General features: G+C 52.5%; 8 protein-coding genes across 8 annotated transcripts; 5 read left to right on the top strand and 3 right to left on the bottom strand.

Annotated features, from left to right (window-relative positions):
* Positions 1-840: 840 nt before the first annotated feature.
* N7498_003896 (serine/threonine-protein kinase) lies at positions 841-3,021 on the top strand (the record flags this gene model as incomplete). The annotated part of the gene is made up of 3 exons (XM_058450958.1): positions 841-1,266; positions 1,560-1,804; positions 1,857-3,021. 3 exons carry the CDS (start codon positions 841-843, stop codon positions 3,019-3,021), a joined length of 1,836 nt encoding a protein of 611 aa, XP_058310420.1.
* A 1,494-nt stretch (positions 3,022-4,515) lies between these two features.
* Positions 4,516-6,431, bottom strand: N7498_003895 (MFS general substrate transporter; the record flags this gene model as incomplete). The annotated part of the gene is made up of 3 exons (XM_058450957.1): positions 4,516-5,854; positions 5,913-6,012; positions 6,143-6,431. The coding sequence occupies 3 exons, from the start codon at positions 6,429-6,431 to the stop codon at positions 4,516-4,518; spliced, it is 1,728 nt and encodes a 575-aa protein (XP_058310419.1).
* A 3,140-nt stretch (positions 6,432-9,571) lies between these two features.
* sxa2 (putative pheromone processing carboxypeptidase (Sxa2)) lies at positions 9,572-11,333 on the bottom strand (the record flags this gene model as incomplete). The annotated part of the gene is made up of 4 exons (XM_058450956.1): positions 9,572-10,464; positions 10,514-10,740; positions 10,801-11,083; positions 11,135-11,333. The coding sequence occupies 4 exons, from the start codon at positions 11,331-11,333 to the stop codon at positions 9,572-9,574; spliced, it is 1,602 nt and encodes a 533-aa protein (XP_058310418.1).
* A 1,922-nt stretch (positions 11,334-13,255) lies between these two features.
* N7498_003893 (MCT family MFS transporter) lies at positions 13,256-14,856 on the top strand (the record flags this gene model as incomplete). The annotated part of the gene is made up of 2 exons (XM_058450955.1): positions 13,256-14,625; positions 14,691-14,856. The coding sequence occupies 2 exons, from the start codon at positions 13,256-13,258 to the stop codon at positions 14,854-14,856; spliced, it is 1,536 nt and encodes a 511-aa protein (XP_058310417.1).
* A 1,095-nt stretch (positions 14,857-15,951) lies between these two features.
* On the top strand, positions 15,952-17,096 carry N7498_003892 (uncharacterized protein; the record flags this gene model as incomplete). The annotated part of the gene is made up of 2 exons (XM_058450954.1): positions 15,952-16,742; positions 16,886-17,096. 2 exons carry the CDS (start codon positions 15,952-15,954, stop codon positions 17,094-17,096), a joined length of 1,002 nt encoding a protein of 333 aa, XP_058310416.1.
* Positions 17,097-17,166: 70 nt separating this feature from the next.
* Positions 17,167-17,475, top strand: N7498_003891 (uncharacterized protein; the record flags this gene model as incomplete). The annotated part of the gene is made up of 1 exon (XM_058450953.1): positions 17,167-17,475. One exon carries the CDS (start codon positions 17,167-17,169, stop codon positions 17,473-17,475), a length of 309 nt encoding a protein of 102 aa, XP_058310415.1.
* An 879-nt stretch (positions 17,476-18,354) lies between these two features.
* On the bottom strand, positions 18,355-22,518 carry tcsC (putative two-component osmosensing histidine kinase (Bos1); the record flags this gene model as incomplete). Its single annotated transcript, XM_058450952.1, has 3 exons — positions 18,355-18,381; positions 18,454-22,149; positions 22,297-22,518. The coding sequence occupies 3 exons, from the start codon at positions 22,516-22,518 to the stop codon at positions 18,355-18,357; spliced, it is 3,945 nt and encodes a 1,314-aa protein (XP_058310414.1).
* Positions 22,519-24,370: 1,852 nt separating this feature from the next.
* N7498_003889 (phenylalanine--tRNA ligase subunit alpha) lies at positions 24,371-25,955 on the top strand (the record flags this gene model as incomplete). The annotated part of the gene is made up of 2 exons (XM_058450951.1): positions 24,371-25,806; positions 25,862-25,955. The coding sequence occupies 2 exons, from the start codon at positions 24,371-24,373 to the stop codon at positions 25,953-25,955; spliced, it is 1,530 nt and encodes a 509-aa protein (XP_058310413.1).
* Positions 25,956-26,181: the final 226 nt, after the last annotated feature.

The raw sequence follows: 26,181 nt of genomic DNA, 5'->3' as shown, positions 1-26,181 counted from the left end.
GCTTTACAATCAACCACGTCCCCAGTTCACATTCCAGTCGCACTGGTGCGTCTCAGACTGCCGCTTAATCTCGCGTTCCGAAGAGCCGTACAAATAGGACCCGGAGAGCCCCGCATCCGGACGGGGAAAATGTGGCGAAGATGACGATGTCCGAACTCCACACATCCCAAGGTAAGGTCTTGATATCATCCTGGCAAGCAGGACTCCAGTCACGGAAACGGGCTTTGGGACTCCGAGCATGTTTACGGAGATCGAGGGTGATATGATCTACGTGAGAGATAGACCACGTTGGTATAAGGTTCCATCAAAGTGACGCTGCCAATTGCCAGCGGTATAGAGGGACCAGACGTCGATGATAGATCATCTGTATAATCTATCTCCCATATCAGCGTAAAAACAGGTACCATGAGCCCCTTTTAATATCGATCACCGAGTTGGCGGGCTCTTGGTGGCGCCCCATGACGACAAGCGGCCGGCCATCTCGCAAAAGCCGATGACATCGACCGCGGATCCCACTTCGTCATAGGCTTTTGCTTCCTTCCCCCTCCAACTTGTCCAATACCAGGTTATCCAGACCTGAACTGACCTCATCCGCTCTGCTCTTCTATTTCCCCCTTTTCTTTGTGTGTTTGTGCCCACCTTCCCTCTCGACCCCTAAATTCTTCTTAAATTCTTAGCGGAGAAATAACGTTTTTCTGCCTGACCACCCCTCCACTGTCTCCCCAGCTTTCTGCCATCCTATTTTTTCCCTCTGGCGGAATCTCGGAACTTCTCGAGACTCTACCTTCCCCTCCCCCTCTCCTCTCCTCCTCTCCTCCCCCCCTCTCAGATTTGCCCGTCATGAGCACAATACAGAATATCAAGAACTTCATCAGGCACGGGAAACAAGCACGCCTCGTCGGCCCACACGCCGAACCCACCACCGACGTCTCGACGATCCACGCCGAGCAGCAACCCCAACCCGCAGGCCAATTCTCAACCGCCCTCGATTCTTTCGAGACCGGCGATCGTGGGCATGGTCAGCCCGCACCCGAGAAGACAGAGCAAGTCCGACACGATCGATCCGTGGAAATTGAACGTTTGGTTGCAGAAGAGAATGTGAATCGGTCCAAGATGCCCAAGTACCCCGGTTTGGAACGCTGGATCTTGATGGAAAAGATGGGCGATGGTGCCTTCAGCAATGTCTATCGTGCCAAGGATTCTACGGCGCAGTACGACGAGGTGGCCATCAAGGTGGTACGGAAGTTCGAGATGAATAGCAATCAGGTAGGGTGACCTGTGGTCTTATTTTCCTTTCTTGTCTTTTGCTTCATTGTTGCATGGCTCGAGTCAACCCTCTCCTTGTTGGGAAGAAAAAAAAAAGAATTATCGCCAATTTTTTATATGCAGTCCGACCCTCTTCATCCTACCGTCAAGAAGGTCCCAAAGGCTGCGGAGGTGCGCAACTCTTCCTGGTCCACACTCCACCCACATGGCAGTGGTGACTCGTGCTGTCTTCCTGTTATCTGCATCTGTTGCTATATGTTGTGCTTGCCCATTGCTGACTTGTTTCCCCGCAGCGAGCCAACATCCTCAAGGAAGTCCAGATTATGCGCAACTTAGATCACCCCAACATCACCAAATTGATCGACTTCTCCGAGTCTCGACAATACTACTACATTGTTCTCGAGCTCTGCCCCGGAGGCGAGCTTTTCCATCAGATCGTCCGATTGACGTACTTTAGCGAGGATCTCAGCCGACATGTCATTCGCCAGGTCGCCGAGTCGATTGAATATCTCCACGAGACATCGGGTGTCGTTCACCGGTGCGCACCAGCCCCCAAAGCCAGACGTACTTGAAGCTGACGGGTCATTTAGTGATATCAAACCCGAAAACATCCTCTTCTACCCCACCCCTTTCGTTCCAAGCAAAAACCCGAAACCTAAGCAGTCGGGCGATGAAGATAAGGAAGATGAAGGAGAGTTTATCCCGGGAGTTGGCGCGGGCGGTATCGGAACGATTAAGATTGCCGACTTTGGTCTTTCCAAGGTCATTTGGGACAGCCAGACCATGACGCCGTGCGGAACGGTTGGCTACACGGCACCTGAAATCGTCAAGGATGAGCGGTACTCGAAGAGTGTTGATATGTGGGCCATGGGCTGTGTTCTTTACACCCTTCTGTGTGGTTTTCCCCCATTCTATGACGAGAGTATTCAAGTCCTCACCGAGAAGGTCGCACGCGGCCAGTACACTTTCCTGTCCCCGTGGTGGGACGACATCTCCAAGTCCGCTCAGGACCTGATCTCACACCTGCTTACTGTTGACCCGGAGAAGCGATTCACCATCAAGGAGTTCCTCGCGCATCCTTGGATTCGGGGAACTGACGAAGAGACAACCGCTGCCGACGATGCGCCCCCGCTGGCAACTCCCTTCGGCCAAGCTCGCCAAAAGAACCCACTGGACGCCGAAGCGGGCGGCGCAGAATCAGCCCCGTACCAACCCCACAGCACCCGCGCTGCTTTGGATGTGCCATCTGCAGGATCTGAACGCAGGATGGACTTCCGCTCACCGGGCGCGTTCAACTTGCGCGAGGTCTTCGATGTTGGCTACGCAGTCCACCGTCAAGAAGAGGAAGGCAAGCGTCGACGAAACGTGGGCGCTCGCAGCAACAACCCAACTGCCGGTTTCCAGTCCGCACTGGGTGCTTTGAACGAAAACTACGACGATGAACCCGATTACCGCGCCCAGGCAGCTGGGCAACCACCCTTGAAGGTCGCCAAGTCCACCACCCAGCAGTCCGGCGACATGGCCGGCCTCGACGCTAAGCTCCGCTCGACAAACCTCGGACAGAGCAGCGCCGCACAGGCCCGGCAAGCAGGCCGCCAACCTCGGCAGCAGGGCTACGGCCAACACGATGCAAAGGTCGCTGCCGCTGCTAAAAGCAGCATCGGCAAAAACCAGCAACCGTTTGAGCTTACCTTGGACGGCGCAACCTTACTCGAAAAACGTGGGCGCCGCAACCAAGGACAGCCGGTAGTCTAAACAAGGAACTTGTATACGAGCAAAAGTTCCCCTTGTTTTTTCCAGCGTCCCGGAGTCGACATTCCTCTGTTCCATGTGCTTTGACGAGCGATATGTTGCATGACTTTCTTTTTTCCCTTTCTATACATGAGTCTATCATGCCCTTTTTTTGTGGCTTTTCTTTGCTTTTTTTTTCCCCTCTCGCTTTTCTTTCAATGTATGTGCGTTATGGTATCGGCGAAGAAGAGCATACATACCTCGATGTTTTGACTGGGAAAAGGATGGGCTCGATTGGTCGTTTTCCCCTTCTGTTTCCACTGCGGGGCTTCTTCGACCTGGCTGGAGTTCCTTTTTTTTTTTCGTCTAGGGTCTACATGCAAGGAAATTCTTCTGACTGTTATGGGCTTTGATAAACGTCTCCCAATTGCATTTCTGCCTAGTGCAACGGTCCAAATGGTTACTGGACTTGATTTGATTGCTCGTTCTATTTTGTCATTGTCGTTAGACTTGACCGTTTGTATCAAGAGCCCTGTAGAGATTGTTTTGACATGACTGTTTGCTAGAGTTTGGATTTGCATCAACACAGGCCTTTTGAGATGGATGTTTTGCTTCTCTTCCCTACATAGCTTGTGTTTGTGCAAAACCTGAAGTGCTACAGGTTTACACAGAATATGAGGACTTGGGACATTGGCCGCTTCACCCATGGATACTTCCGGGTCAACGGATAACCAGAAATAAACAAACGTATTTGACTTATTGATGATATTTTGTGTCCCTTTTTAATGAATTGGCAGAGATCCCAGTCTTGGCACCCTTCGCTATCTTTTGTTGAATGCCTGTAGCGCAACGATTTAAGACATGGAGTGTGTTTGAGAAAATTTGCAATGGCCACCTCGTCGGTGGAAGCGTTCCAAAAGTCTAGTACTTCAGCCGTGGAGGCGATTGCCGATGCGGTTAGTGGTAGTGGGGACTGACGGAGATTCTTCCGATTACAATAGTATTATTCTGGCACGTTAAGCTCGTTAATTGTAGATGACTGTTATTCTGCTGAGGGCCTAGGGCAAGTGACGGCGTATTGGAGCGTCAACCCTAAAAGGGCAAAACTAATCGTAGAAGGAAATTTACAGGTGGAAATCATTCATGAATATTAACTTCAATTCAAAGTCACGATGGTATCTTGCACAGTATGTCCACAGAGGAGCACATCTAGCTCCGTATAACACAAAAAAAGAAAAGATAATGTACTAAAATGGGAATAGTCCAGCCCCCATTCTATCCGCGGCACCGGGCCGCGTCTGCTGAGCCCTCGGCTCGGAGTCAACCATGCCGGGAAGGTATCAGGAGTGGCAGAGAGACAACACTGTGTATTTTGCGTTCTCTCTTATATCGTGCAACAGAATATGTCTATAGCCGTGTATTTGACGCGTATCTTGATGATTTGCGAAGAAACAATGCAATGCTGAATTGAACATTGAACGGTCGTGAAAGGAAATGCATCGCTTTTTGTTTGAGGCTTTAGAGTGCCTGTCTGCCGCGAGTCTCGATGGGCAGGAAGACCATTGCCACGAAAGAGGCGAGAATCAGAGCACCGGAGGCGTAGATGGGTGCCGTGGGACTGGTGGAGCCTCCGTAGATGGCGACCAGTGGGGCACAGAGACCGGCGATACGGTTCAAGCAGCTACCGATGCCGGTGCCAGTGCCACGGTTGGGGGCGGGGAACACCTCGGGAGTGTAGGCGTACAGGACACCGTACATGATGTTCTGGAAGAAGGCCTCGAGACAGGTGCAAGCGAGCACGACGTTGGAGTCGGTGGAAGCAGTGAAGCAGAACAGCAAAATACCGGTGATCAGGGTGGCGATGGCCATGGTACCCTTACGACCGATGTACTTGATCTCGACGGTGTAGCAGGCCAGGATGGAGCCGGGAACACCAACGATCGAGGTGATGGCGTAGTTGCGGTAGGTGATGTAGGTCGAGCTGCTGGTGCTACCAAGGTACTGGGGCAGGAAGGCATTGAAGAGGGGATATCCCATACCGATGGTGGCCCAGCAGAACCAAAGGATCACTGTGGTGAAGCCCAAACGCTTGTTGGCGAACAGAGGCCCAATGCGCTCCATCGAGAACTTGGACAGGAATCGCTTGATGATCTCGACGACGGAGAGCTTCTCCTGCTCCTTGGTCTCAGCGATACCGCCGATCTCGTTTAGGATCTCGGTTGTCAGCCAGGTCTTGGCCTTGTTCCGGTAGGCGATGCCGTGAACCGAAGCAACAGCCTCATCCTGGCGGCCGCGAGACAGCAGATACTTGGGCGACTCATACAGGTGAAAGAGGAAGAAACGGGCACAGAACATGGCAAAGGTGATGGCACCCAGAGTAAGGACCAGATAGCGCCAGCCCATGTTGTTCTCCTTGGTGCAGGTCTCGACCGTGGGGTCACAGGTGAAGAGGGGAATGTAAGCCCAGGCAAACAGACTGCCAATCAGTTGACCGATCGGCCAGAAGACACTCAGCATGGTCAAATAGTTGCCAGATTCACAGGGCAGGAACTCCAGGAAAGTGGCACCGTCGACGGGCAGGTTACCACCGACACCGAGACCCAGGCAGGCGAACAGGGCACATGTACCAATCCAGTTGGGAGCACCGCCCGAGGCCAGGCCGAAGACACCAGCCAGGAACAGGGTGCAGTTGAAAGCCGGACGACGGCCGATGATATCAGAAGCGATACCCCAAAAGGAGGCACCGATGCAAAGTCCAAGGAACAACGCACAAGTGGTGAAACGGACTTCTGACTCGGAGAGACCGAACTCATACTGAATGGGAGTCAGGGTTAGGGCAACTCCCTGAAGCCAGAGGCTGAAGTGCAAGGTTAGTTGGCGACTCTCTGTAACCGTGGGGGAATTAGTTGACTCACTTGTCGGCAGTCCATCCAAAGCCACAGAGGGCGAACAACTCCCACTGGTACCGACCCATACCGATATCCTGGATAGCCCTGTTGATCACCTTTGCTTTGCCTGCAAAATCATTCGAGTCAGATCATACAAAAAAAAACACTCACACGAATATTCCATTTGGGACAAGGTGATAGACGCATTTGGAAGGAAACCGAAAACTCGACTGGAGGGCAAAATGGAGGGTACATACGATCATACATCGAGTCTTGGCCGGAGCTCGCTGCCTCGGCGTCAATCTCCGCACGGAGAACCTCAATGGTCAAGTGGCTGGACTCAGGAATAGAGCCAGCAGAGCCAGTCTCCGAAGAGGGAGCGCGATCCAGAGACTTGGAATGGTCAATGAAGGAGTCGTCCTTCTTCTCCTTTTCGGAATCAGAGGTCGAGCGTGAGCGGAGAGGGGCCTCGGATAGCGGAATCACGACTCCTGGGAAGTTCTGGCGTTCCCGCTTAAAGGGGTTATTAAACGTTGGGAAACCCATGGTGAAAATCGGTTTATGAGTAAAGGCGCTTTGGAAATGCAATTTCGATTCGACGGTTTGCTGCAATGGATCTGTTGAGCGGAAAATTGGTAGGCCGTCCGATAGGGCAAGACTACAAATTGGCGCAATGGAATCCTAGATCGTGATGCTGGATGGGCAAGTCGTGACAAAATCGTGGGCAAGCTCGCGAAGGGAAGAAGATGCCGCAATGCTGCTTCGTACACGGCTCGAAATACTGAGCGATCAAAGTCGAGGATCACGTAGTCACCGTGCTACTTGAGAGCAGGGTCGTATTTGCGCAGAATAACCTGATGTGCTTGGTCGAGGAACAATTGCTTTGTCTGTTTCTGAGGGAACGTATAGCAGTATCCTGGAGAAGAGCGGGCGAGGAAGGCTAGCGATAGCTATACCTCGGACCCGGATTGGGGATAGTGAGTGTGGATAGGCGGATATGTGGAGATGAGGGAAAGATGAAGGGCTGGGGAAAGACGAAAGATGGAAGGTTGGGTGGGATTGTGAAGCACTATATAGACGGCGAAAAACAGCAACCACGGTCTCTCACAGTTTCTCGGCATGCCTCCTTCTCTTTTTTCATCTTTTTTTTAAATTACGGGTTGACCGTTCTATGGGAACAAGATGCGACAAGGCCAGTATTGGCTAGAGCCGAGGCAAAGCGGGCCTAGTATCCTGCCGGGCCCCTGTTGGGGACTTGGCCATTCCCACCGAGGAATAGTGTCGCAGTCTGTAACGCCGTTACGGGGCTGAAATGGCACTGGCGAATTGCCACTCGTTTGGTCCTGAGGTTTATGCCTGTGAATACCAGATGGGCCAATCGTATGCAGTCAGGCGATCGGCCATCATCCAAGAAAAAAGAAAAGGGATCCTGGGATGCCCTGTCAGCACGAATTCCTTCCGTTCATGGTATAGCGCGAGCGATGCAAATCATGGATACATGGGCCGTAAGTGGCTGAGTTGAGGCGTCGGGACCGCTTTTAGTCGAATTCAGTTATACAGTAGATTTTCGAGACGGTCCGCATCGACGGACCGTCTGCCCTAGGAGTGTCTGGACTCCTTATCCCTGTCAGGAATGTGCCTATCTTCGTACGGAGTAGATAGGAATACTCGGGCTGTAGATAGTGAGTAAGTAGAGTGATTACTACGGATAGTGAGTCCAGTCATCAACCGAAGTCATCCCCACGCCCCTCGTCCCACATCCCCAGGCTGGATCCAAACACTTGACTGCGTAAAAACCGGAGCGGACGGGGCTCGGATCGAGGAAAAATTCTCGCTGGTCGCCCGCGATCTCCATGTGCCCGACGTCATCTTCTCTGGGAGGTTCTCGTTGAGGTTCTCGTCTTTCTTTCTGATCTACAATCAGGCCTGTAAATTTCTGCGCAATGGCCACATGTTGGACTCGTGTGATGATCCTCTCTCCACCCCCGAGTCCAATGCAATTGTAACCTTCAAAGCAGTGTAACGCGATCCAAACGCCTCGTTACCTGATTTTTAACGGGGGCGCATCCCTGCCGCATTCGGCGAATCCTGGGAGCCGTGGTTGGGTTTTCTTTTGCCTCGCGGATCACAGCGCTCAAATCCTTCCTAAAACAGGGTAATTCGGGGTCATACCGAGGGGCTCATAAATTACCGTTAGGCCCTGACTGCGCCTCGGCATCATCGGCGGCGCGGGCGGCGCCGCCACAACCCGCAGCTTGTCGCAACCTCAAGTCGGCCGTGAAAATTTACGGAATTTTCCGTACGGCCCCCAACGTGGAGACCGAGTTTACCCCGTGGAGGAGGTTTTCGGCAAGATGCGACAGTCGGCCCGTCTCCAATAATGTGGACTGGCTCCAGCGTGGTGGGTGTGGACTTTCTACGAAACCGAGAGACGGGCCAGGATGCAAAGGTAGGATTGCAGCCAGCATGTTTTCGCGCAGATCGACTGAGGGATATAGCTTCTTCGTTCGGGTTTGCTCTAATTACCAAGTTCATTCACGCTGTTCCCCGATCACCCGGCATGCTTGGCACAGACCGAGCAGTGGCCCTGGGGCGTGTGAAAAGCACCTACCAACGCACTGTAGTCATCAGGAACTGGAGTCCCACTGTGTTTCTCGGGGTACCCGTAAGGGAAAGGTGATCCAAACTGACGATGTTGCTCTCTTTTGAGAAATGATGTACTTCACACTAGGCCCGATCAAGGAGGACTAGTACCGTAATAACGGGGTACGGTCTCAACAAGCCAACTCCACACTGGGGGCGCCACTGCCTAGCGGCTCTAACGCTGAGACAGAACGCACGCGAACAGGGCATGCCGCAAAATGGACACGAGAGAAGATGCGGCCGAGACAAAGTTTGTGAATCGAGGAGCAATGACGGCTGTTTTTTAGTCGACTCTGCCATGTACTGACGTTCACGGTTCAACTCTACTGTAAATCAAACACCACGTATCGATTATCTGGGCCAGAGCCATCCAGAACCACGGGATGCACGTCAATCCAAAACAAAGCGCTATATCCAGTTCCACGCGAGAGCAATCGGCCAACATCTCGTATCCCCTGAAACCCAGATCTCCAAATAGAGATCCTTACCAGCCTCCCCTAGCCGACTATATCTAAGCCACCTATAGCTCTAGCGGCCCGTCCACGGACCGGGTCCAGCAACTCTATATACACTTCCCTATCCGCGTCATCCCTTCACGCACGAAAGTTTTTTATTCGCCCAGATAAGCCGTTGACAGGCATATACGAACCCCCTGATGAGCAGTCTCGGCACCGTGCCGATAGACTACCCGTGAAAATGATACTCGAAAGGGCAAAGCTGTCCCGGTGGCACTGACATCACGCCTTTTGGATCAATCTCTGTTCGCTAACTCAATGCCGGATGCGTTTCCCGCGGTGAGCATAATGAGCATATGATTTCTGGGGTAAGCTCGGCTTGCGCTGAAATTTACATGTCCTGCAGGGAAACAACCACCTGAGTTGCGGTCAGATTTGACTCTTATACGTCAGGCCTGATTGGGTTCAGAACTGAAAGCACACGGCTCTATTTACCAATGTTCATGCAATTATGTGCTTACTGTAACTATATACTAGACTGAACATTTGTCCCAACACGCGATCGCGCTGTGTCAAGAACCCACGACCTTAGATATGATCAGTGCGGTTAAGCAGCCATTCCAGGTGGCGGTACGAGGAACGCGGCTGGAACTCCGGCTGCATGTGGCCCGACTGGTATGTCTCAACCCACATCAATCCACGCTCGTAGTGCTGCACGCCCATGATCCCCTGTGGGCCATCGACGCCGGCCTGACCGTTCTCCTCGAAAACCCAATTGTACATGAGATCGGGGATCTCGATGTTGATAGGAGTCTCGGGTTTCTCCTGGAATCCAAGGTGGCCGTTCCAGGTCATGTTCTGGATGGTCATCAGGGTTCCGTTGGTGATGATGACCATGTCGTAGCCACCGTTGCCGATGAGGACGCGGTTCGTCCCTTCGATCACCTGTGGCAGAACATGCTCGATTGGGTTGGCGGAGGTGTCGCCCTCTTGTTCGGGGCCGGAGCTGCCGCCTACGTAGACGGGTTCCGTTGAGCACTCGGACCATGTTATGTTAGGAGCGTGCATTGCCTCCTTGACGTCCGCGCGGTTGAAATACACGGTTGATCCTGGGGATTCGTAGTCCAGTGCGGTAGGGAAGGCCAAGACATCCCACAGTAGTGGACAATTCAGGTTGACTTCGTATAGATCCCAGCATGGGTTGATGCTGTAGGCTTCGTTGATTACGAGGTCGAACAGGTCGCAGTTAGCCATGGACGTGTAGTTGAAGAACAAGGGCGGCTGCTCCTTCGGGGGTGGGAAGGTCAGGTACTTGTCGATATAGTCGGCGTAGCCACACTGCTGGTGGAGCTGTTCAAGATCGGCCATGAATGTCTCGTTGAAGTTGAACAGGTTCGCGTTCTGCTGGACGAAAGGCACGACGGGAATCTCCTCCTGGACATAGTCGAACTGACCAATGCAGGGGTCGTAGGTCAATGCACCTAGCGAAGAATCAGCTACAGTGTCTGATGTATTCTCATATTCACTTACCCTGCAGATCGTAGTATTCCTTGTCCTTCTCGTCAAGCATGGCGGCGGAGATGTACGGGACGTAGCGGCCAGCGTAGCTCTCACCGGTCACGTAAATCTTGAAGTTCTTAATTCCGAACGTTTTTTCGAAGTTCTTGAAGAACTTGATGAAGTCCTGCGCCGTCTCTTCCTGGGTGGTGGCAGTCGGCTTGCCGATGGAGAAACCCGTCCCGACGGGTTGATCGACCCTAGGTGGAAGTCAGTACAACCAGTCTCGGTGGCGCAGTTCTTGCTTGGTATACACTTACCAAAGCATGTTGGTCAGGTTCACCCAGGAATAGGGGTTCTCTACGGGGGCAAAAGTGCCGGGCTGCCAGATGAAGCGGCCATTCTCCTGCAAGAAACCCTCCATGGAGCTGCAGCCCGGTCCACCATTCAGCCAAATGGTAACCTCGTCGACTGGCTCACCAATGGTGGGCTGGAAAACGAAGAAAAGCTCTCGCGACTCATCATCCTCGTCAATTGGCACCAGGCCCGAGTACATCTCACCGATGTCAAAGGGGACATCGGGCATGTGGTTGACCAGGTACTCTGCAAATCCGGTTAGTTCTGTGTCACGCGATCGTTGTCGAGTCTACTCACTCTGGGTGTTGTCACTCAAAAAGCGAAAGTCCTTTGTACAACGGACTGCCTTGGCGTGTGCCGCCTGGACAACCCTGTTGGCTCTCGCTAGGGGTTCACGGGCGAGCTTGCCAAGACGTCCAAAGGTCGACGCCTCGACAGCCTCCGAGCCCATAGAAAGGGCCAAGAGACCCGAGGTCAGGACTGACTTCAACAACATCCTATAAGACGGGCGTAGGGAACCCGGAACAAAATGCAAAGAAGAGTGTACGAGGTCACTTATTTTTCAAAAAGTGGCGGGATAGGTCGGCATTAAATAGGACGGGGTCCGTCGTTTGATCCCAGGTAAAAGTTGGGGCAAGACCCGCGGACGATCAAGCAGCATCGCAGTAGCGGGTTAAGCAATTGACCCTTCTGCGCCTCCACCTGCAACCCCCTGTCAATGTCCACGAGCCACTGAGATCAGCGTGATGCACTTGTTAAGCGGGGTACTGTAGAGGATCCCCACCAGCCCCGGAAATGGAAACTCGCCAGGGAATTTCCCGGCCTTTACTATTGCCGTTCTGATTTGTTGGGCAAGATTAAGTGTCTAGGGGTAATTCCAAGTTTCAACTGCCACTGATATCTCTGAACGAAGAGCTGTTCGCTGACCTTGTTGCTTCGAAAGCGCTCAGACGCGGATTGTTGCAAATTAGGGATTCCGGAACAGCGACGGATTCCGTGAATCAGACCTATCCTCCCACGCCCGGTGATGACACTCGTATAGGCAGCAATGACGCTTTCCTCAATTGGTTCTGTTTATCTTTGCCCCCGCACGCAGAACCATCGGCGATGGCTTTGGTCTCCGCTTGGGTAAATCATGCAGCTACGGTGGCGAGAATAATACATTTCAGGTTCCAAGATTGCCGTGCAACCTACGTTGCGGCGGACACGGCCTCCGCTCATTGGCAGATAACCTCGGAAGCCTCCGTCGAATGGGATCCTTACCCCAGATTAGGACATTGGTTTTTCGCAGATAACCCCTGACCATCACCTCCACAAAGTCGGCGCGGGGAGAGTTCGGGCCACCGTCGTACCTTCAGTTAAGGTTGCACGAGGGCTTTTCTAGACTTTCTATATGCGTTCAGGAACCGATCCCTGTAACCGTTAAGCTTTTTCCAGGGGCCGATTGCTGGGTAGAGAGCTGCATACCTCGGCCTGACTGAGCGGCCGGGCGAGCTTTGGGCCATAGATAAGCTCTCATTCGATGCGTCATCGGGTGGGGCCATGCAACCTGCATGTCCGGCCTACGCCCGGTCTCGATGTAACTTGATGATAAGAGTACCGAGAGAACACGATCGAACGTTTTCCATTATGGAAATGCTTTAATCGAGAACTATTTGGTCCCAAGCGGGTTTCCACACCAAACCCAGGCCCGTGAAGGGAAAAAGATGAAAAAAAAAAAAAAGTGGACTCGCGGGGAATCGAACCCCGGACCACCCCCATGCTAAGGGGGTATTATACCACTAAACCACAAGCCCAATTCATATCTGAAGTTTCCATTAAATGCTACAAGAGCAAGACGTCTTTGGATGAAGACCGGCACTTAAAAGCCGTGTCTCATTGTCTCATTCGGTTCGCATTCCCCGCTGTGATGTGATTTGCTAATCTTTTTTCCGAGGAATTTGCATGGGACTTGACGTGCATCTATTTTACAACATCCTTCACTAGGGTATTGGCAGATCACAATTATTGACTAACAAGACAGCACTCTACTAAAACATTCAGATATCACCATTGTTTGCGATCAAAGGTAGGTACTGCTCGTGAGTGGCGCTCCACATCTTCCGGAACCGCCAATCGCCGTCCGCCTCGAGTTTTTCTCTCATACTTAAAAGAGCCTAGAAAGACCCTCTAGAGCCACTTTAAAGCCAATAGGGGTCTTTCCGCGCCATGCACACTTTTGAGTGCCCGGGTCTGGATGACTCCGACTTTTTGATTGCTAAGGGAACCCCTCATCGCGGGTTGTTCTAAGAGAATAACAACCCACCTCCCCAGGTCCATACCCAGACTTACGGAAACAAGCGCACCTCTTAATCGTATAAAATCGCTTATACTCGCGGCCGATCCACGGACAGATTTCAGCGGCTCTTTCCGCATAGAATGTCCACCGAGGCCGGGCTTGCCAGCACACCTATTGCCGCTGGTGACGATTCATATGGCTTCGTGTCCAACTCTAGCCGGGATGTCGTGACAACGACGACAGAGAAACCTGCTGTCAATGATTATGAGAAGTCTGCCAAGCATGTAACAGATAATGAGAAGCACGCCCAACCAGACTCGGCCAAGCAGACGCAGGAGCAGGAGCAAACGCCAGCCGCTCCGGATGGCCAATTCTATCGTACAGCGTCCACCGTGGCGCCATCCCACCGGTCTGGTCACACAGATCCCGTCAGTCGAGTTACGACAGACGCAGAGGGCAACATTTACCCCGAAGGTGGAACCGAGGCCTGGCTAGTGGTACTGGGTAGCTTCCTGGGACTTTTTGGATCTCTCGGACTCGTCAACACGATTGGCACATTCCAGGCCTATATCGAGAGCCATCAGCTGAAAGACTACAGCTCTGGCAGCATCGGATGGATCTTCGGAATGTATGCCTTCTTGACTTTCTTTTGCGGTGTGCAAATCGGCCCCATTTTTGATGCACGCGGCCCTCGCCTTCTCGTCCTCGCCGGTTCAATCTGCGAAATGGCCATGATCATTCTTCTTGGCTTCTGTACCAAATACTGGCACTTTATGCTTGTGATTGGTGTGTTGGGCGGCGTCGGTGCTTCGCTGATCTTCACTCCGGCCATCTCGGCCATTGGTCATTTCTTCTACGTAAAGCGTGGAGTCGCAACTGGAATGGCTGCAACCGGTGGCTCCATCGGTGGGATTGCATTCCCTCTCATTCTGGAGTCTCTCTTCCCCAAAATCGGATGGGCCTGGGCTACTCGAGTGGTGGCCCTGATCTGCCTGATTGCTTTTGGATTCGCCAACCTCCTGATCAGATCGCGATTGCCGCAAAAGCCCTTCTCCAAGGAGAACGTCCTCCCAGATTTCCGCATCTTCCGCGATTCCCGATTTGCATTGACTACCGCCAGCGTCTTCTTCATTGAATGGGGTCTTTTCGTCCCAATCAGTTATATCTCTTCCTATGCCCTAGATCACGGCTTTTCTACCCATTTTTCCTACCAGATACTTGCCATTCTGAATGTAGGCTCGTTCTTCGGCAGATGGCTTCCGGGATTCTTCGCAGATTTCCTAGGCCGGTTCAACACCCTAATCGCTACCGTGGCCCTGTGCCTACTGTGCAACGCGTGTTTGTGGCTTCCCGCCGGAAGCAGCTTGGCCTTGCTGGTGGTTTACGCCTTGCTTTTCGGATTCTCCAGCGGTAGCAACATCAGCTTGACGCCCGTCTGTGTCGGACAGCTTTGCAAGACTGAGAACTACGGCCGGTATTACGCAACCGCCTACACGATTGTGAGCTTCGGGTGAGTATCTTCGTCGAATTTTTGTGATATCATGAACACTTCGGACTGACATGGTTCGCCACTAGTACCCTTACCGGAATACCCATTGCTGGTGAGATTCTGGCTCGCTGCAATGGCCAGTATTGGGGTCTTATTGCTTTTACTACGATCTGTTACGCGGCCGGTCTAGTCTGCTGCACGGCCGTTAAGGTCATTCAGGTTGGCTGGCGTAGCCCTTTGGCTGTCTACTAGACCCTCTGCCCTGGTACTTCAGGGTGCTTCCTAAATTCCGACATTCCCTATCCTTCACGATGTCGATATGATTTGATGACTCACAAATAATTCGTTAGACAGCGGAAGGAAAAAGTCCATCGATTTCGATAAGTATACAGATTGTGTGTCGCATTTTTCTTGATGTTCTGTGGGCGCTTTGTTGCGTTCAACGAGACATGACCACGCCTTTGCACATATGCATTTCAGTTTATATATAGTCGTTACTAATGCTGATAATACTTTTCATCCTATTTTTAATCCCGACTCACTTAAACTTAGGTTTTCTTTTCAATCCCCTTGGCAGATGCTAACGACTCAGTGAGATCATCGGGTTTATTAAGCGCCGGATCACGACTCCGAACAGCTCAAGCCAATTTCTTCAGAGCAAGACATACTTGAGCAAATGTTTGTAGGAGAAGGGCTATCTGCGAAACCAAAGGATGCTTCAAAAATCACTTGACAATGATCAAGATCTAGTAAGTGGTATTCAGATCAAGATCAACGGGATATTGAAAAGGCGATGCTCACCAAACTCAACGGACCCATCGCATAAGATATCCGTCAGGAACCCGGATCTATGTAATTTGTCAGTCATGATGATGGCCCCCAGACTCCAAATCCATGGCACCATCCCACTGGGTCATTTCCAATAGGGCGGCCAAAAACTCGCTGACCCGAAGAGGGCTGGCCAAACCCTAACCTCCAAAGAAGATGCAATGCATACGACTTCCAAATCCCAAAGAAGCGCGTCAATGACATCGAGCGCTCATCACCCGGCGAAACTTATTTTCTGTGCGCTACATATTACAGGGTCTTGCTCTCTGTCCGACTCGTTCTTGTTTCGTGCTTCACCTATTCGCTTTTTTTGGGGTGAATTCTGGCTTTTCGATTCGCATTGCTCTCGTGGTTGGTTTGTTTCATTGCAAGTTGCTGTTTTTGCTCTCGACATCAACACCTTCTATTTGAGGCCATTCACCAACAACGGTTATCTTTACCCTCGCTCTGATCGACACTCCGTCCCGATTTTATCCCGGGTTTAAGGTTCCTTCGCACTCAGCCTGTACGACGTTCATCATGTATACGAAGAACGGCTTCTCCTTGCTGGCTGCTTCTTTGCTGCTCTTTCAGGGCTTTCCAGTCAGCGCTGATAACATCGCAGAGATACAAGACCGTGATGATTATGCTCAGATCCAAGACCAAGGTGATGTGCCCTACATCAAAGAGCGTGATGAAATTGTCCAAATCCAAGAGCGCTCCAACCTCGAACAGCGTCACGATGCCGCTTTGATGAGCTCCTTGGTTGCGGCTGCCACTTCAAAGCCAGAGTCTGGTGGATCCTCTGGAGGAGGCTTTGCTGACAAAGATGTCTCTGGTGGTAATGGCGGAATCACTCCTTGCCAAAGCGCTGGATCTGGATCTGGAACTTCCAGCTCACCTGGTGGTGGTGGTGGTGCTCCTAGATCCGGTTCTAGCGGTACTACTCCTGGTGGCAGTAGTTCTGGACCTGGTGGGGTATCCCCCGGTGGTAACAGCCCTGGCTCTGGTGGCAGCGGTCCAGGTACAGGTCCAGGTTTAGGAGTCCCTGGAAGCGAAAGGCCGGCCTCTGGAGGAGGATCCTCTGGTGGTGCCAGCACTGTGTCTAGGAGTAGTCCCAGCTCTACCAGTACTCCCAGATTTGTTGGTATTGGTCCAGGGGCTGGGAGCCACGGAGGTACGAGCCCTGGTTCTGGCGGCACGGGCCCTGGGGGAAGAAGTTCTGGTGGAAGCTTTGGATCTGGCGGTAGTCCAGGTATCACCGCCCCAGCATCAGTCTCAACTCCTGCGAGCAGCAGCATTGCCTTGGTCTGTCCACTAGCAAGCGCTCTGTGTGCCGCTTGCCCTCAGACTACAAGCACCAGGACTGTCACATCGACCGTTACTGTGACCAGCACTTTAAGCTCTGCTCCCATCAACAGCGGAGTCCGCGGTGAAAGCTCATCTTCAGCTGAGCATTTACCCTTATCCTCAGCCGTCGTCTCCCCGGCCCGCATCGTCCCGAGCTCCAGCGTCGCAGCCTTGAGGCCAAGCGCCGTCGTCCCGAGCGTCGGAATCTCGAGATCAAGCCCCGTCGTCTCAAGGTCAAGCCCAGCAGCCTTGAGGCCAAGCCCCTTCATCCCGAGCGTCGGAATATCGAGATCAAGCCCCGTCGTCTCAAGATTAACTCCCGCAGCCAGCAGTAGATCCATCGCGCCACCAAGCCGAAGCTCGACATCGCTGATTCGCACACAAACGACATCAGTGGGCAGCACCATGCGGACACTTCCAACATCAACTGTGGCTCATCCGAACTCAGGATCCATATCTGCGAGATCCGGGACCACAAATGTGAGAGCATCGATCACTCCTGGAATCGTTCGACGTGCTATGGTCAACACCATGTTCGGGAACATGACCGCGGTTTTCACCAACACGACTCGTATCTTGAACTCGACCTCGACATCGACCTCGACTGCTACTGCTACTGCTACTGCTCGTAATATTACGAGGATCTCGACGGAGTCGACGACTACTGGAACCAGGGCCATCCCTCGCTTCAAGAATCGGGCTCGATTCTACTAGATGGGTCGTTAATTTGCTAGTAGTCTAGGGCTTTGTTGTTGGTAATTGGGTAATCTAGGAGGATTACAAGGGATGGCCGGATATTTTGTAATCCTGCTGGTGGGTTGAGGGGATAGATAATAAAATTGCTTGTGCTTTCGTGTTTTATCTAAAGACGCTTTTTTTCTTGCACCGTCTAGCAGCTTCTGAGGTAAAGGGCAAGCCTAGGTTTATCCCTCTACTGGGAAGAAGATAGCATGAGAAATCTAATCACGCTACGATGAGAGCAAATATTGAAGTCACAAAAGTCTTGCATTTTGGTCTTAGGAAACGAGGTGATCAAACCGCCCGGTGAGAAACAGAAAAAAAAAAAGACCTCGAGCCATCCCAAAATGGCAGAGTAGAAAGAGAAACCTCGGAGCCCATGGCGCTCTAACTTGCACCGCAGATGGCTAAAGCAGAAAGCAAGAAGATACAATACAAAGATGGAAATGATGAAAGAGGCTCCGAGGCAGGGTGTAAGCGAGAGAAAAGATGGCAAGCATGACAATGGAATCCCCGGGGACGGAAATAAAGCACCCCTCTGAATTGCAAACTCCCCCTTCAGTAGTCACCCACTGGACTGCTGAACAGAACCCAAGCCATGTCAATCAAACAGAAGATGCGCCAAACAACACCTTATAAAGCGATGAACGAATGCAGCGATGGAATGTAGTATGATAAGGGGTTCAACAATGGGGACAATGAAGTAGGTGGGTATGAGCATGTAGAATGTGAAAATCGCAAATGGCTGAGGTTCTCGACCTCCAGCCTCATATAGACAGGGTATCAACGGCCACATCGAAACCATTTGACAAATATGCATGGCTGGAAATAAATGTTCATCTGGTGTAACCGAACTCAAGTACTGTTGGATCGCAACAATGACTATTTTGGGGAAGGGGCAGTTAGCCGGGCTGATCCCGAAAGTCATCCTTTTCCACATACTTGCTAACGTACCCGATCATCGATCATCTCTTCGTCTTTGTCCTCGGCCGGCCTAGGACTGACAACACTTCCGCGGGTGATGGGGCCCGATGATGTGATTGCCCGAGTGTCCACACTAGGTCGCGTTGGTGTCGGTAAAGGTTGCATTTTCTGCGAGCGTTGTTGCTGCTGCTGATTCTGGTTGTCAGAAGAGACAGAGGAGTGGATCGGATGCATTTCTCCGCTGCTGGAGATCCGAGACTCCTTGCTCTTCTCCAGCAGCGAGCCACCAAGCGTGGCACACTTGAGAATGGTCTGCATCATCTGGTTCTGCTTAAGCGGCTTGGAAAGGTATTCGTCCATCTGGGCCTGGATGCACTTCTCGCGGTCTCCCAACATGGCGTGCGCCGTGAGCGCAATGATCGGGGTCCGCTGGAGTCCACTCTCCCGCTCGTACTCGCGAATCTTCCCGGTGGCTTCAAATCCACCCATGACGGGCATTTGAACATCCATGAGAATGACATCGTACCGACGCTTCTTCACAGCCTCCACCGCTTCCAAGCCATTGCCAACGACGAAGACATTGTGGTTATGCTTCTGAAGAATCTTCATCGCAAGCTGCTGATTCACGTCGTTGTCCTCGGCAAGAAGAATGTCGAAGGAACGAGAGTTATCGGTGGTGATTGGTGTCGACCGGCCTTCCAAGGCCGGCAGCATACCATTTCCAAGGTCAATAGGCTGGCATGGTGTGGTCATGTAAGAGCTGATACCAAGGTCCAGAGCAGACTTCAAGCTGACACAGACCAGAGGGCAGACCAAAACGATCGGAATATACTTGAACTCGTCGAAAGTACGAAGGATGCGAGCCGTATCCACCGAGTCAACAATGATGACGTCGTATGCATGGCCGGATTCCTTTCCGGAAGGATCCTGGATCTCAGGCGGCGGGACGTGCTCTTCGTTCCTGACAACCAACGGTTCCAAGTCAATCTTCTTGAGCATCTTCATGACATTGGAGGCCTGAGCTCCGTTCTGCCCCTTGTCGATGAACAAAACCCGATGGTTTCGGTACGGCATGAGCTGGGAGGAGATGACCGTCAAGGACTGGTCTGCGAGTTTGACCACGCAAGTGAAGTGGAAGGTACTGCCGTGGCCGTACTCAGAGGTGACCCAAACGTCACCACCCATCAAGTTGACCAGGCGCTTGGAGATGGAAAGACCAAGACCAGTGCCGCCAAACCTCCGGGTGGTAGAGCCATCGGCCTGCTGGAAGGTGTCGAAGATCAAATCCAGCTTGTCTTCCTCGATACCAATACCGGTGTCGGAGACAGAGAACTCGAAAGCATACTCGTTAGTGGTGCATTGCTCCCGATCGGATTTGCGGATCGTGAGTTTGACTTCACCGTGCTCAGTGAACTTGATGGCGTTGCCGACCAAATTGAGGATGATCTGGCGCAGACGGAAGGGGTCACCAATGACATAGTCCGGCACAGTGTTATCCACCTGGTATGTCAGACTCAGGAACTTCTCATTCGCCTTGACGGCCAAAGTCTTGAGCGCATTGAAGACGGTGCCCCGCACAGTGAACGGAATGCTTTCGATCACCATCCGGTTGGCTTCGATCTTCGAGATATCAAGAATATCGTCAATGATCGTGAGTAAACTGTTGGCCAAGTTGTGCACGACGTTCAACATCTCACGTGTGTACGGTTTCAAGTCATCCGTATCCAATGTCAGCTGCGTCATACCGATGATACCGTTCATCGGTGTCCTGATCTCGTGCGACATATTGGCCAAGAATTCAGATTTGGTACGGTTGGCAAGTTCGGCAGCCTCCCTAGCGGCAGTGTTTCGCTGGATACTGTCCCTCAAGTTGGAAACCATCTTGTTGATCTTGCGCTTCAACTCGTCCATTTCTCCGGAGGCATTGACCGTAATGAGCTTGGTGAAATCACCGTCGGTGGCTGCATCGGTAATTTCACCGAATGCTCGCACCTGAGACGTAAGATTTTCGGCCATCGTATTTACGTCCTCGGTAATTTCTTTCCAAGTTCCTGCAATGCCCTCGACGTTGGCTTGCCCACCCATCTTGCCATCGACACCGACATCGCGAGCGACCTTCTTCAGTTCAGTGGCGAACTTAGCGAGTCGACCGACCATGTGGTTGATGGTGACCTTCAACGTCAGAATCTCTCCCTGGGCGTGCACCTCAATTTTCTTGCTAAGGTCACCCTTGGCAATGGCCTGCGTGACGTCGGAGATACTTCGCACTTGAGACGTCAAATTTTGAGCCATAGTGTTGACGTTGTCGGTGAGATCTTTCCATTTTCCTTCCACATTATCGACCTTGGCTTGACCACCAAGGGTACCGTCTGTACCGACCTCTCGAGCCACCTTACTGACTTCGAAGGCGAACGTATTCAACCGGTCCACCATGCCGTTGATAGTGCTCTTGAGGTCTAGTATTTCACCTTGAACGTTCGCGGTAACCTTCTTGGTCAAGTCACCCTTGGCGACAGCGGTTGTGACATCGGCAATCTCTCGCACCTGAGTGGTCAGGTTGTTGGCCATTCGGTTGACGTTTTCAGTCAAATCTTTCCAGGTGCCTTCAACATCATTCACCGTGGCTTGCCCTCCGAGTACACCGTCGGTACCGACCTCCTTGGCAATCTTAGTGACTTCCTGCGCGAATTGCCGTAGTTGGTCCACCATGGAATTGATAATGTTCTTGAGCTCCGCAATTTCTCCTCGGCAGTTGGCTTGCACCTTCTGCGTGAGGTCACCCTTCGCGACCGCCTTGGTGACCGTGGCGATATCACGCACTTGGGTGGTGAGATTGTTGGCCATAGCGTTGACATTAACCGTGAGTTCGTTCCACATGCCTTGTACACCTTCGATCTGGGCTTGTCCACCTAGTACACCTTCCGTTCCGACGTCGCGCGCGACTCGCGTTACCTCGGTTGCAAATGTTCGAAGTTGATCCACCATGGTGTTGATCGTCTGTTGCAGTTCCAAAATTTCACCCTGAGCGCGGCTCTCAATCTTCTGACTGAGATCTCCGTGGGCGACAGCAGTGGTCACAGCCGCGATTTCTCGCACCTGGTCCGTCAAGTTCTTGGCCATGATGTTCACATTTTCCGTAAGTTCTTTCCAAATACCATGGACTCCAGTAATCTGAGCTTGTCCTCCAAGTATACCTTCGGTTCCGACTTCACGGGCGACTCGAGACACTTCGCTACCGAAAACTTGCAGTTGGTCCATCATAGTGTTGATCGTTCGTTTGAAAGTGGCGATTTCAGGGTCCATCTCTAGAGGGTGGATCTGGACTTTCATGGACAGGTCACCGTTGGCAACCTGGGTAATGATACCGCCGATTTCTCGTAAGGCTTTCTGGAAAGCCTCGTTGGCCTGTTGATGCTTGCGTAGTTCACGTTCCAAAAGAACGACGTCTTCGTTCTCGACCTTGGTCAAAGCACGGCGGGTGTGCTCTTCCTGCTTCTGCAACTCATCGCGAACCTGCGCAATAATGTCTTTCTGGAAGCTTATCTCCTCGGCCTGCTTCTGGACATGGTTGCGGAGAATGCTGATGTCCTCCTCGCGGACGACGCGGGTGCGAGCCCCATTCTCATCCTCTTCGTCGGTTTCGTCTTCGTCAAGGTCTCCAACCGGGGGCTCTTCGGGACCGGAGGGGGTCCGCTGCCGCCGATCGGATTGATTCAGTTTTTGCTGCTGTGAAAGGCAATAAGAGTCAGAACCTTGACCGGACGACAAGCGATCGAGCCCAAAGGTCCACAAGAAATCAGGGTCCTTCTCGTTGGATCCATAAGCAGACGGTGTGGCCTGCTGGGGATTGTCGGGGAATTTGTGATGACTGACAGCTTGGAATTCCAGATGATGCACGCGCCGCACCAAGGCCTCCAATTCGGCTTCGAAGGAGGCCTTTGCAGGGGTGGGTTCTCCGGGAAGTTGGGATGATTTCGTGCCGTTACTCGAAGAAAATTGGAAATCAAAGGGAGGTGAGGAGGAGCCGGCGGTGGGCTCGTCTCTGGCTAAAGACTGCAACACGGCCGTTGCGGCCACGAGAGTCTCGTCAGCCATCGTGCCCTAGGGCCGTCAGCGAAGGAGCATGTAGGACGAGACGACAACAGTATAGTAGAGGGGTAGAGATGTCCCAAGCCCCAACAGCTTTGTCTAGGACCGAGGACGTCCCATGGGTACCGGAGGTCCGAAAAAGGGAGTCGGGAATGATGGAAGCGCAGGGACCACGTACCGGGTTCCTGACACAAATGAACGGCTTGGGAGGTCTAGGGCGACATGGATAGCAGAGAAGAAACAAGATGAGATGGATAATCGCCGTCCCGACTCTGGGATGTTGAAGAGAAGCTTAGAGGGACGGGACAGAAGGGGGCCACGGGAGAGGGTGAAGCGCCCGGCAAGGGGGTTATGTAAGCGCTCGTCTTTTGCGGGGGAGAACAGCGAGCTGTCCAAAAAATAGGAAAGGAGAGTGTGACTAAGGGGGTAGAAGATCAAAACCCTGGAAAAGAGGAAAGAGGGGAGGGGAAAGTGGAAGAATTTCGAAAGGGGCGGCGATGCCGAACTACTTTTTTTCCTGTGTTGGATGCCTTCGACTCGATGGGAATCGGACGTGCACCCACTTCCACCATCCCCTGCTCGAAGACTTAACGTCTTTCGCTTGCACGACGCTCCCTACGGTACTTCTTTCCCCCTCTCGTTGCTATTCGACCCTTGGTTCTACAGGGGTGCACGGACTGAGCAAGATAGAGTTCGAGAGAGGACCGGGGTGTTTTGGATAAGGCTCCAGGGCTCTCTCCATTCTCGTTTCATCTCCCAAGGTGTGCGAACTGAGCTCACAATGAACGACGATCGGCCATACTAGTGGCGATCCTAACGTGGCAGTCCCTCGAAGCGCCGCTTCGAATTGTCAATAGTTCACCTCGAACGCGGCCCAAATGCTCTGATTTCAGTACCACGACTTCCAATCCCGACATGGTTCTCGTGGGTGGGTTGCCGGTCCCAAAGTGGGCTCCAGTCGAACCTTAGTCTCAACCACTCATATCGCACTCAGGAGGTTCGTTGTCTCGGGAGGATTTCGTGCCACAGATCCACGCTTTTGTGATTCCACTTCGCTAAAGAAATTTTTATGTGGCTGAGGCCCGGTGCCGTCCTAGCGTCTCCCGTGGCCCTCGTGTGTCGATTGGACGCTGTACCATCATGGAACGTGGTCAAGTGGTCTTCGGGTCCGGGTTCAACGGTGCCTGAGATTGTCCCTGTGCTGTGTACTACTTGGGACCGGAGCGCCGTCGGGTTCATACTACCCGATTTGGTAATAGACTGTTTAGTGCTTTGGGTCGTAGTTCGATATACCTGGGTAGACAGTTGAACTTCATTGAGGTGAGACAGCACTCGGCTAGCAAAACCCAAGCGTACCACGATAACACGACATGCAGATGCATAGATAGCCACCACGCTATCCAGGAAAAAAAAAATTGGCCACCGTTGAAATCTTGCCCGATAAGACTGTACAAACATAGCTGTTGAGGCTGTGCCCTGAAGAAATAAGGTAGAGTTGGGACCGTTTTAATAGACCGTCACTTTATAGGCCCGGAGCAGCCGTTATGAGGCTTAAAAGACCAAAAGTGGGATTCCTGAGGAAGCGTCTGACCTCGCGATATGGCTGCACTCGTATCCTGGTTATCGTACAGCAGCGCGACAGTAATTACATAGGGCGCTTGGGCATTAAGGCAGAGAATGGAGGGGGGTCCAAGGAACATTATGCCTGAGGCATAAGATGGCCGCGCAGTTGGTTTCTGCGGTCTACCGCACCCGATATTAAGAGTCATTCGTAATTTTGGCGGCAACCGCAAGACCGATAACTCCCCACGTTTTGCTCAGCGACCCGCCAAATTCCCTGCAGGAAACGGCTGCAGCCATGGCGTCCGATTTGACGACCGCGATTCTGGACGCCCTGTCCGCGTCCGATGCGCCCATCCTCTCCAACCAAGCCTTCCCCTCCGACCCCTCATTGAATGTCAAAAGTGCGCTGGACCGCTTGGCGTCGCGGCTGATGGTCGAATATGAGACCAAAGAGAAGGATATCATTGTTCTCACCTCCGAGGGTGAGGCGATTGTGGCCAATGGCTCTCACGAGGCCAGGGTCTTCAACGCCGTTGTCAAGGCCTTGGACGGACTGAAGATCACCGATTTGCCTGGAATCGTGGGGAAGGACAGCGCCAAGGTTGGCCAGGGCAATGCGTTCAAGCGCGGTTGGATCAAGAAGGACAATGACTTGCTGCGTGCGGCCAAGGAGTCAATTGTTGACGAGACCCGCGAGCAGCTCCTCGGCGTTCAGAAGACCAAGTCTCTCGACGACTCCAAGGCACTTGCCGATCTCAAGCGGAGAAAACTGATTTCCATGTCCAAGGAATTCGCCTTTGTGATCTCCAAGGGCCCCAAGTATGCCCGGGAAATCGCCAAGGAGGAGACCGATCTTACAGCCGAGATGATCGCCAATGGCTCCTGGAAGACCACCCAGTTCAAGCCCTATAACTTCAACGCCAAGGGTGCTCCCACACCCGCCGGCGCTCTGCACCCGCTCAACAAGGTGCGGCAGGAGTTCCGGCACATCTTCTTCGAGATGGGCTTCGAGGAGATGCCGACCAACCGCTACGTGGAGACGGGTTTCTGGAACTTCGACGCTCTGTTCGTGCCCCAGCAACACCCTGCCCGTGACCTTCAAGATACCTTCTACATTGCCGATCCTCTCACGGCTGATCCTCCGCGCGAGGATCCCCCGAACGACCCGCACCTATCCAAGGCAGACAAGCCCCTCGACTACAAGCAATACTGGGATAACGTGCACGATGTCCACGAGAAGGGCAAGTTTGGCTCCATCGGATACCGCTACCCCTGGAACCCTGACGAGTCCCTACGGCTGGTGCTCCGCACGCACACGACCTCCATCTCGGCGTACATGCTGCACAAGCTCGCCGCCAACCCGCGGCCGGCCCGCTTCTTCAGTATCGACCGTGTGTTCCGTAACGAGGCCGTCGATGCCACTCACTTGGCTGAGTTCCACCAGATCGAGGGTGTCATTGCCGACTTCGGCCTGACTCTGGGTGGTCTGATTGGTTTCATGGAGGTCTTCTTTTCCAAGATGGGCATTCACCAGCTCCGCTTCAAGCCTGCCTATAACCCCTACACCGAGCCCAGTATGGAGATTTTCGGCTACCACGAGGGTCTGGGCAAGTGGGTGGAGATTGGTAACAGCGGTATGTTCCGGCCTGAGATGCTGGAGTCCATGGGTATTCCCAAGGACATGAGAGTCTACGGCTGGGGTCTGAGTTTGGAGAGACCTACTATGATCAAGTAAGTACTACGAGAGTTGACATCGGATCAGTTTACTAACGGGCCTTTCCCTAAGATATGCCGTGAGCAACATCCGTGAGCTTCTTGGCCACAAGGTCGACCTGAACTTCATTGAGAGCAACCCGGCCGTGCGTCTGGAGAAGGAGTAAGAAAATCGCATCCTTGTCTGGTGAGATATGATTTGCATGAATTATCAATAGAGCAAAAACTGTTTTTATCAATTGTGTCTTGCTGGCGGAGGCCCTGGGATTGTGCGTGCCAGCGACTTCACTCGAATCACGAGTCCATGTGAAAGACAACGTAGCATATGATGGATGAGGAGAAATGAATCAAAGATTTCAATCAGATTTAACAACTACATTGACTTAGCGTAAT

The sequence above is a fragment of the Penicillium cinerascens genome, assembly GCF_028974065.1.
Source record: "Penicillium cinerascens strain IBT 15544 chromosome Unknown contig_24_segment0_segment0, whole genome shotgun sequence".
NCBI classification, from domain to species: domain Eukaryota; kingdom Fungi; phylum Ascomycota; class Eurotiomycetes; order Eurotiales; family Aspergillaceae; genus Penicillium; species Penicillium cinerascens.
Note: the sequence above shows the minus strand (reverse complement) of the source record. Positions and strands in the feature narration are given on the sequence as shown.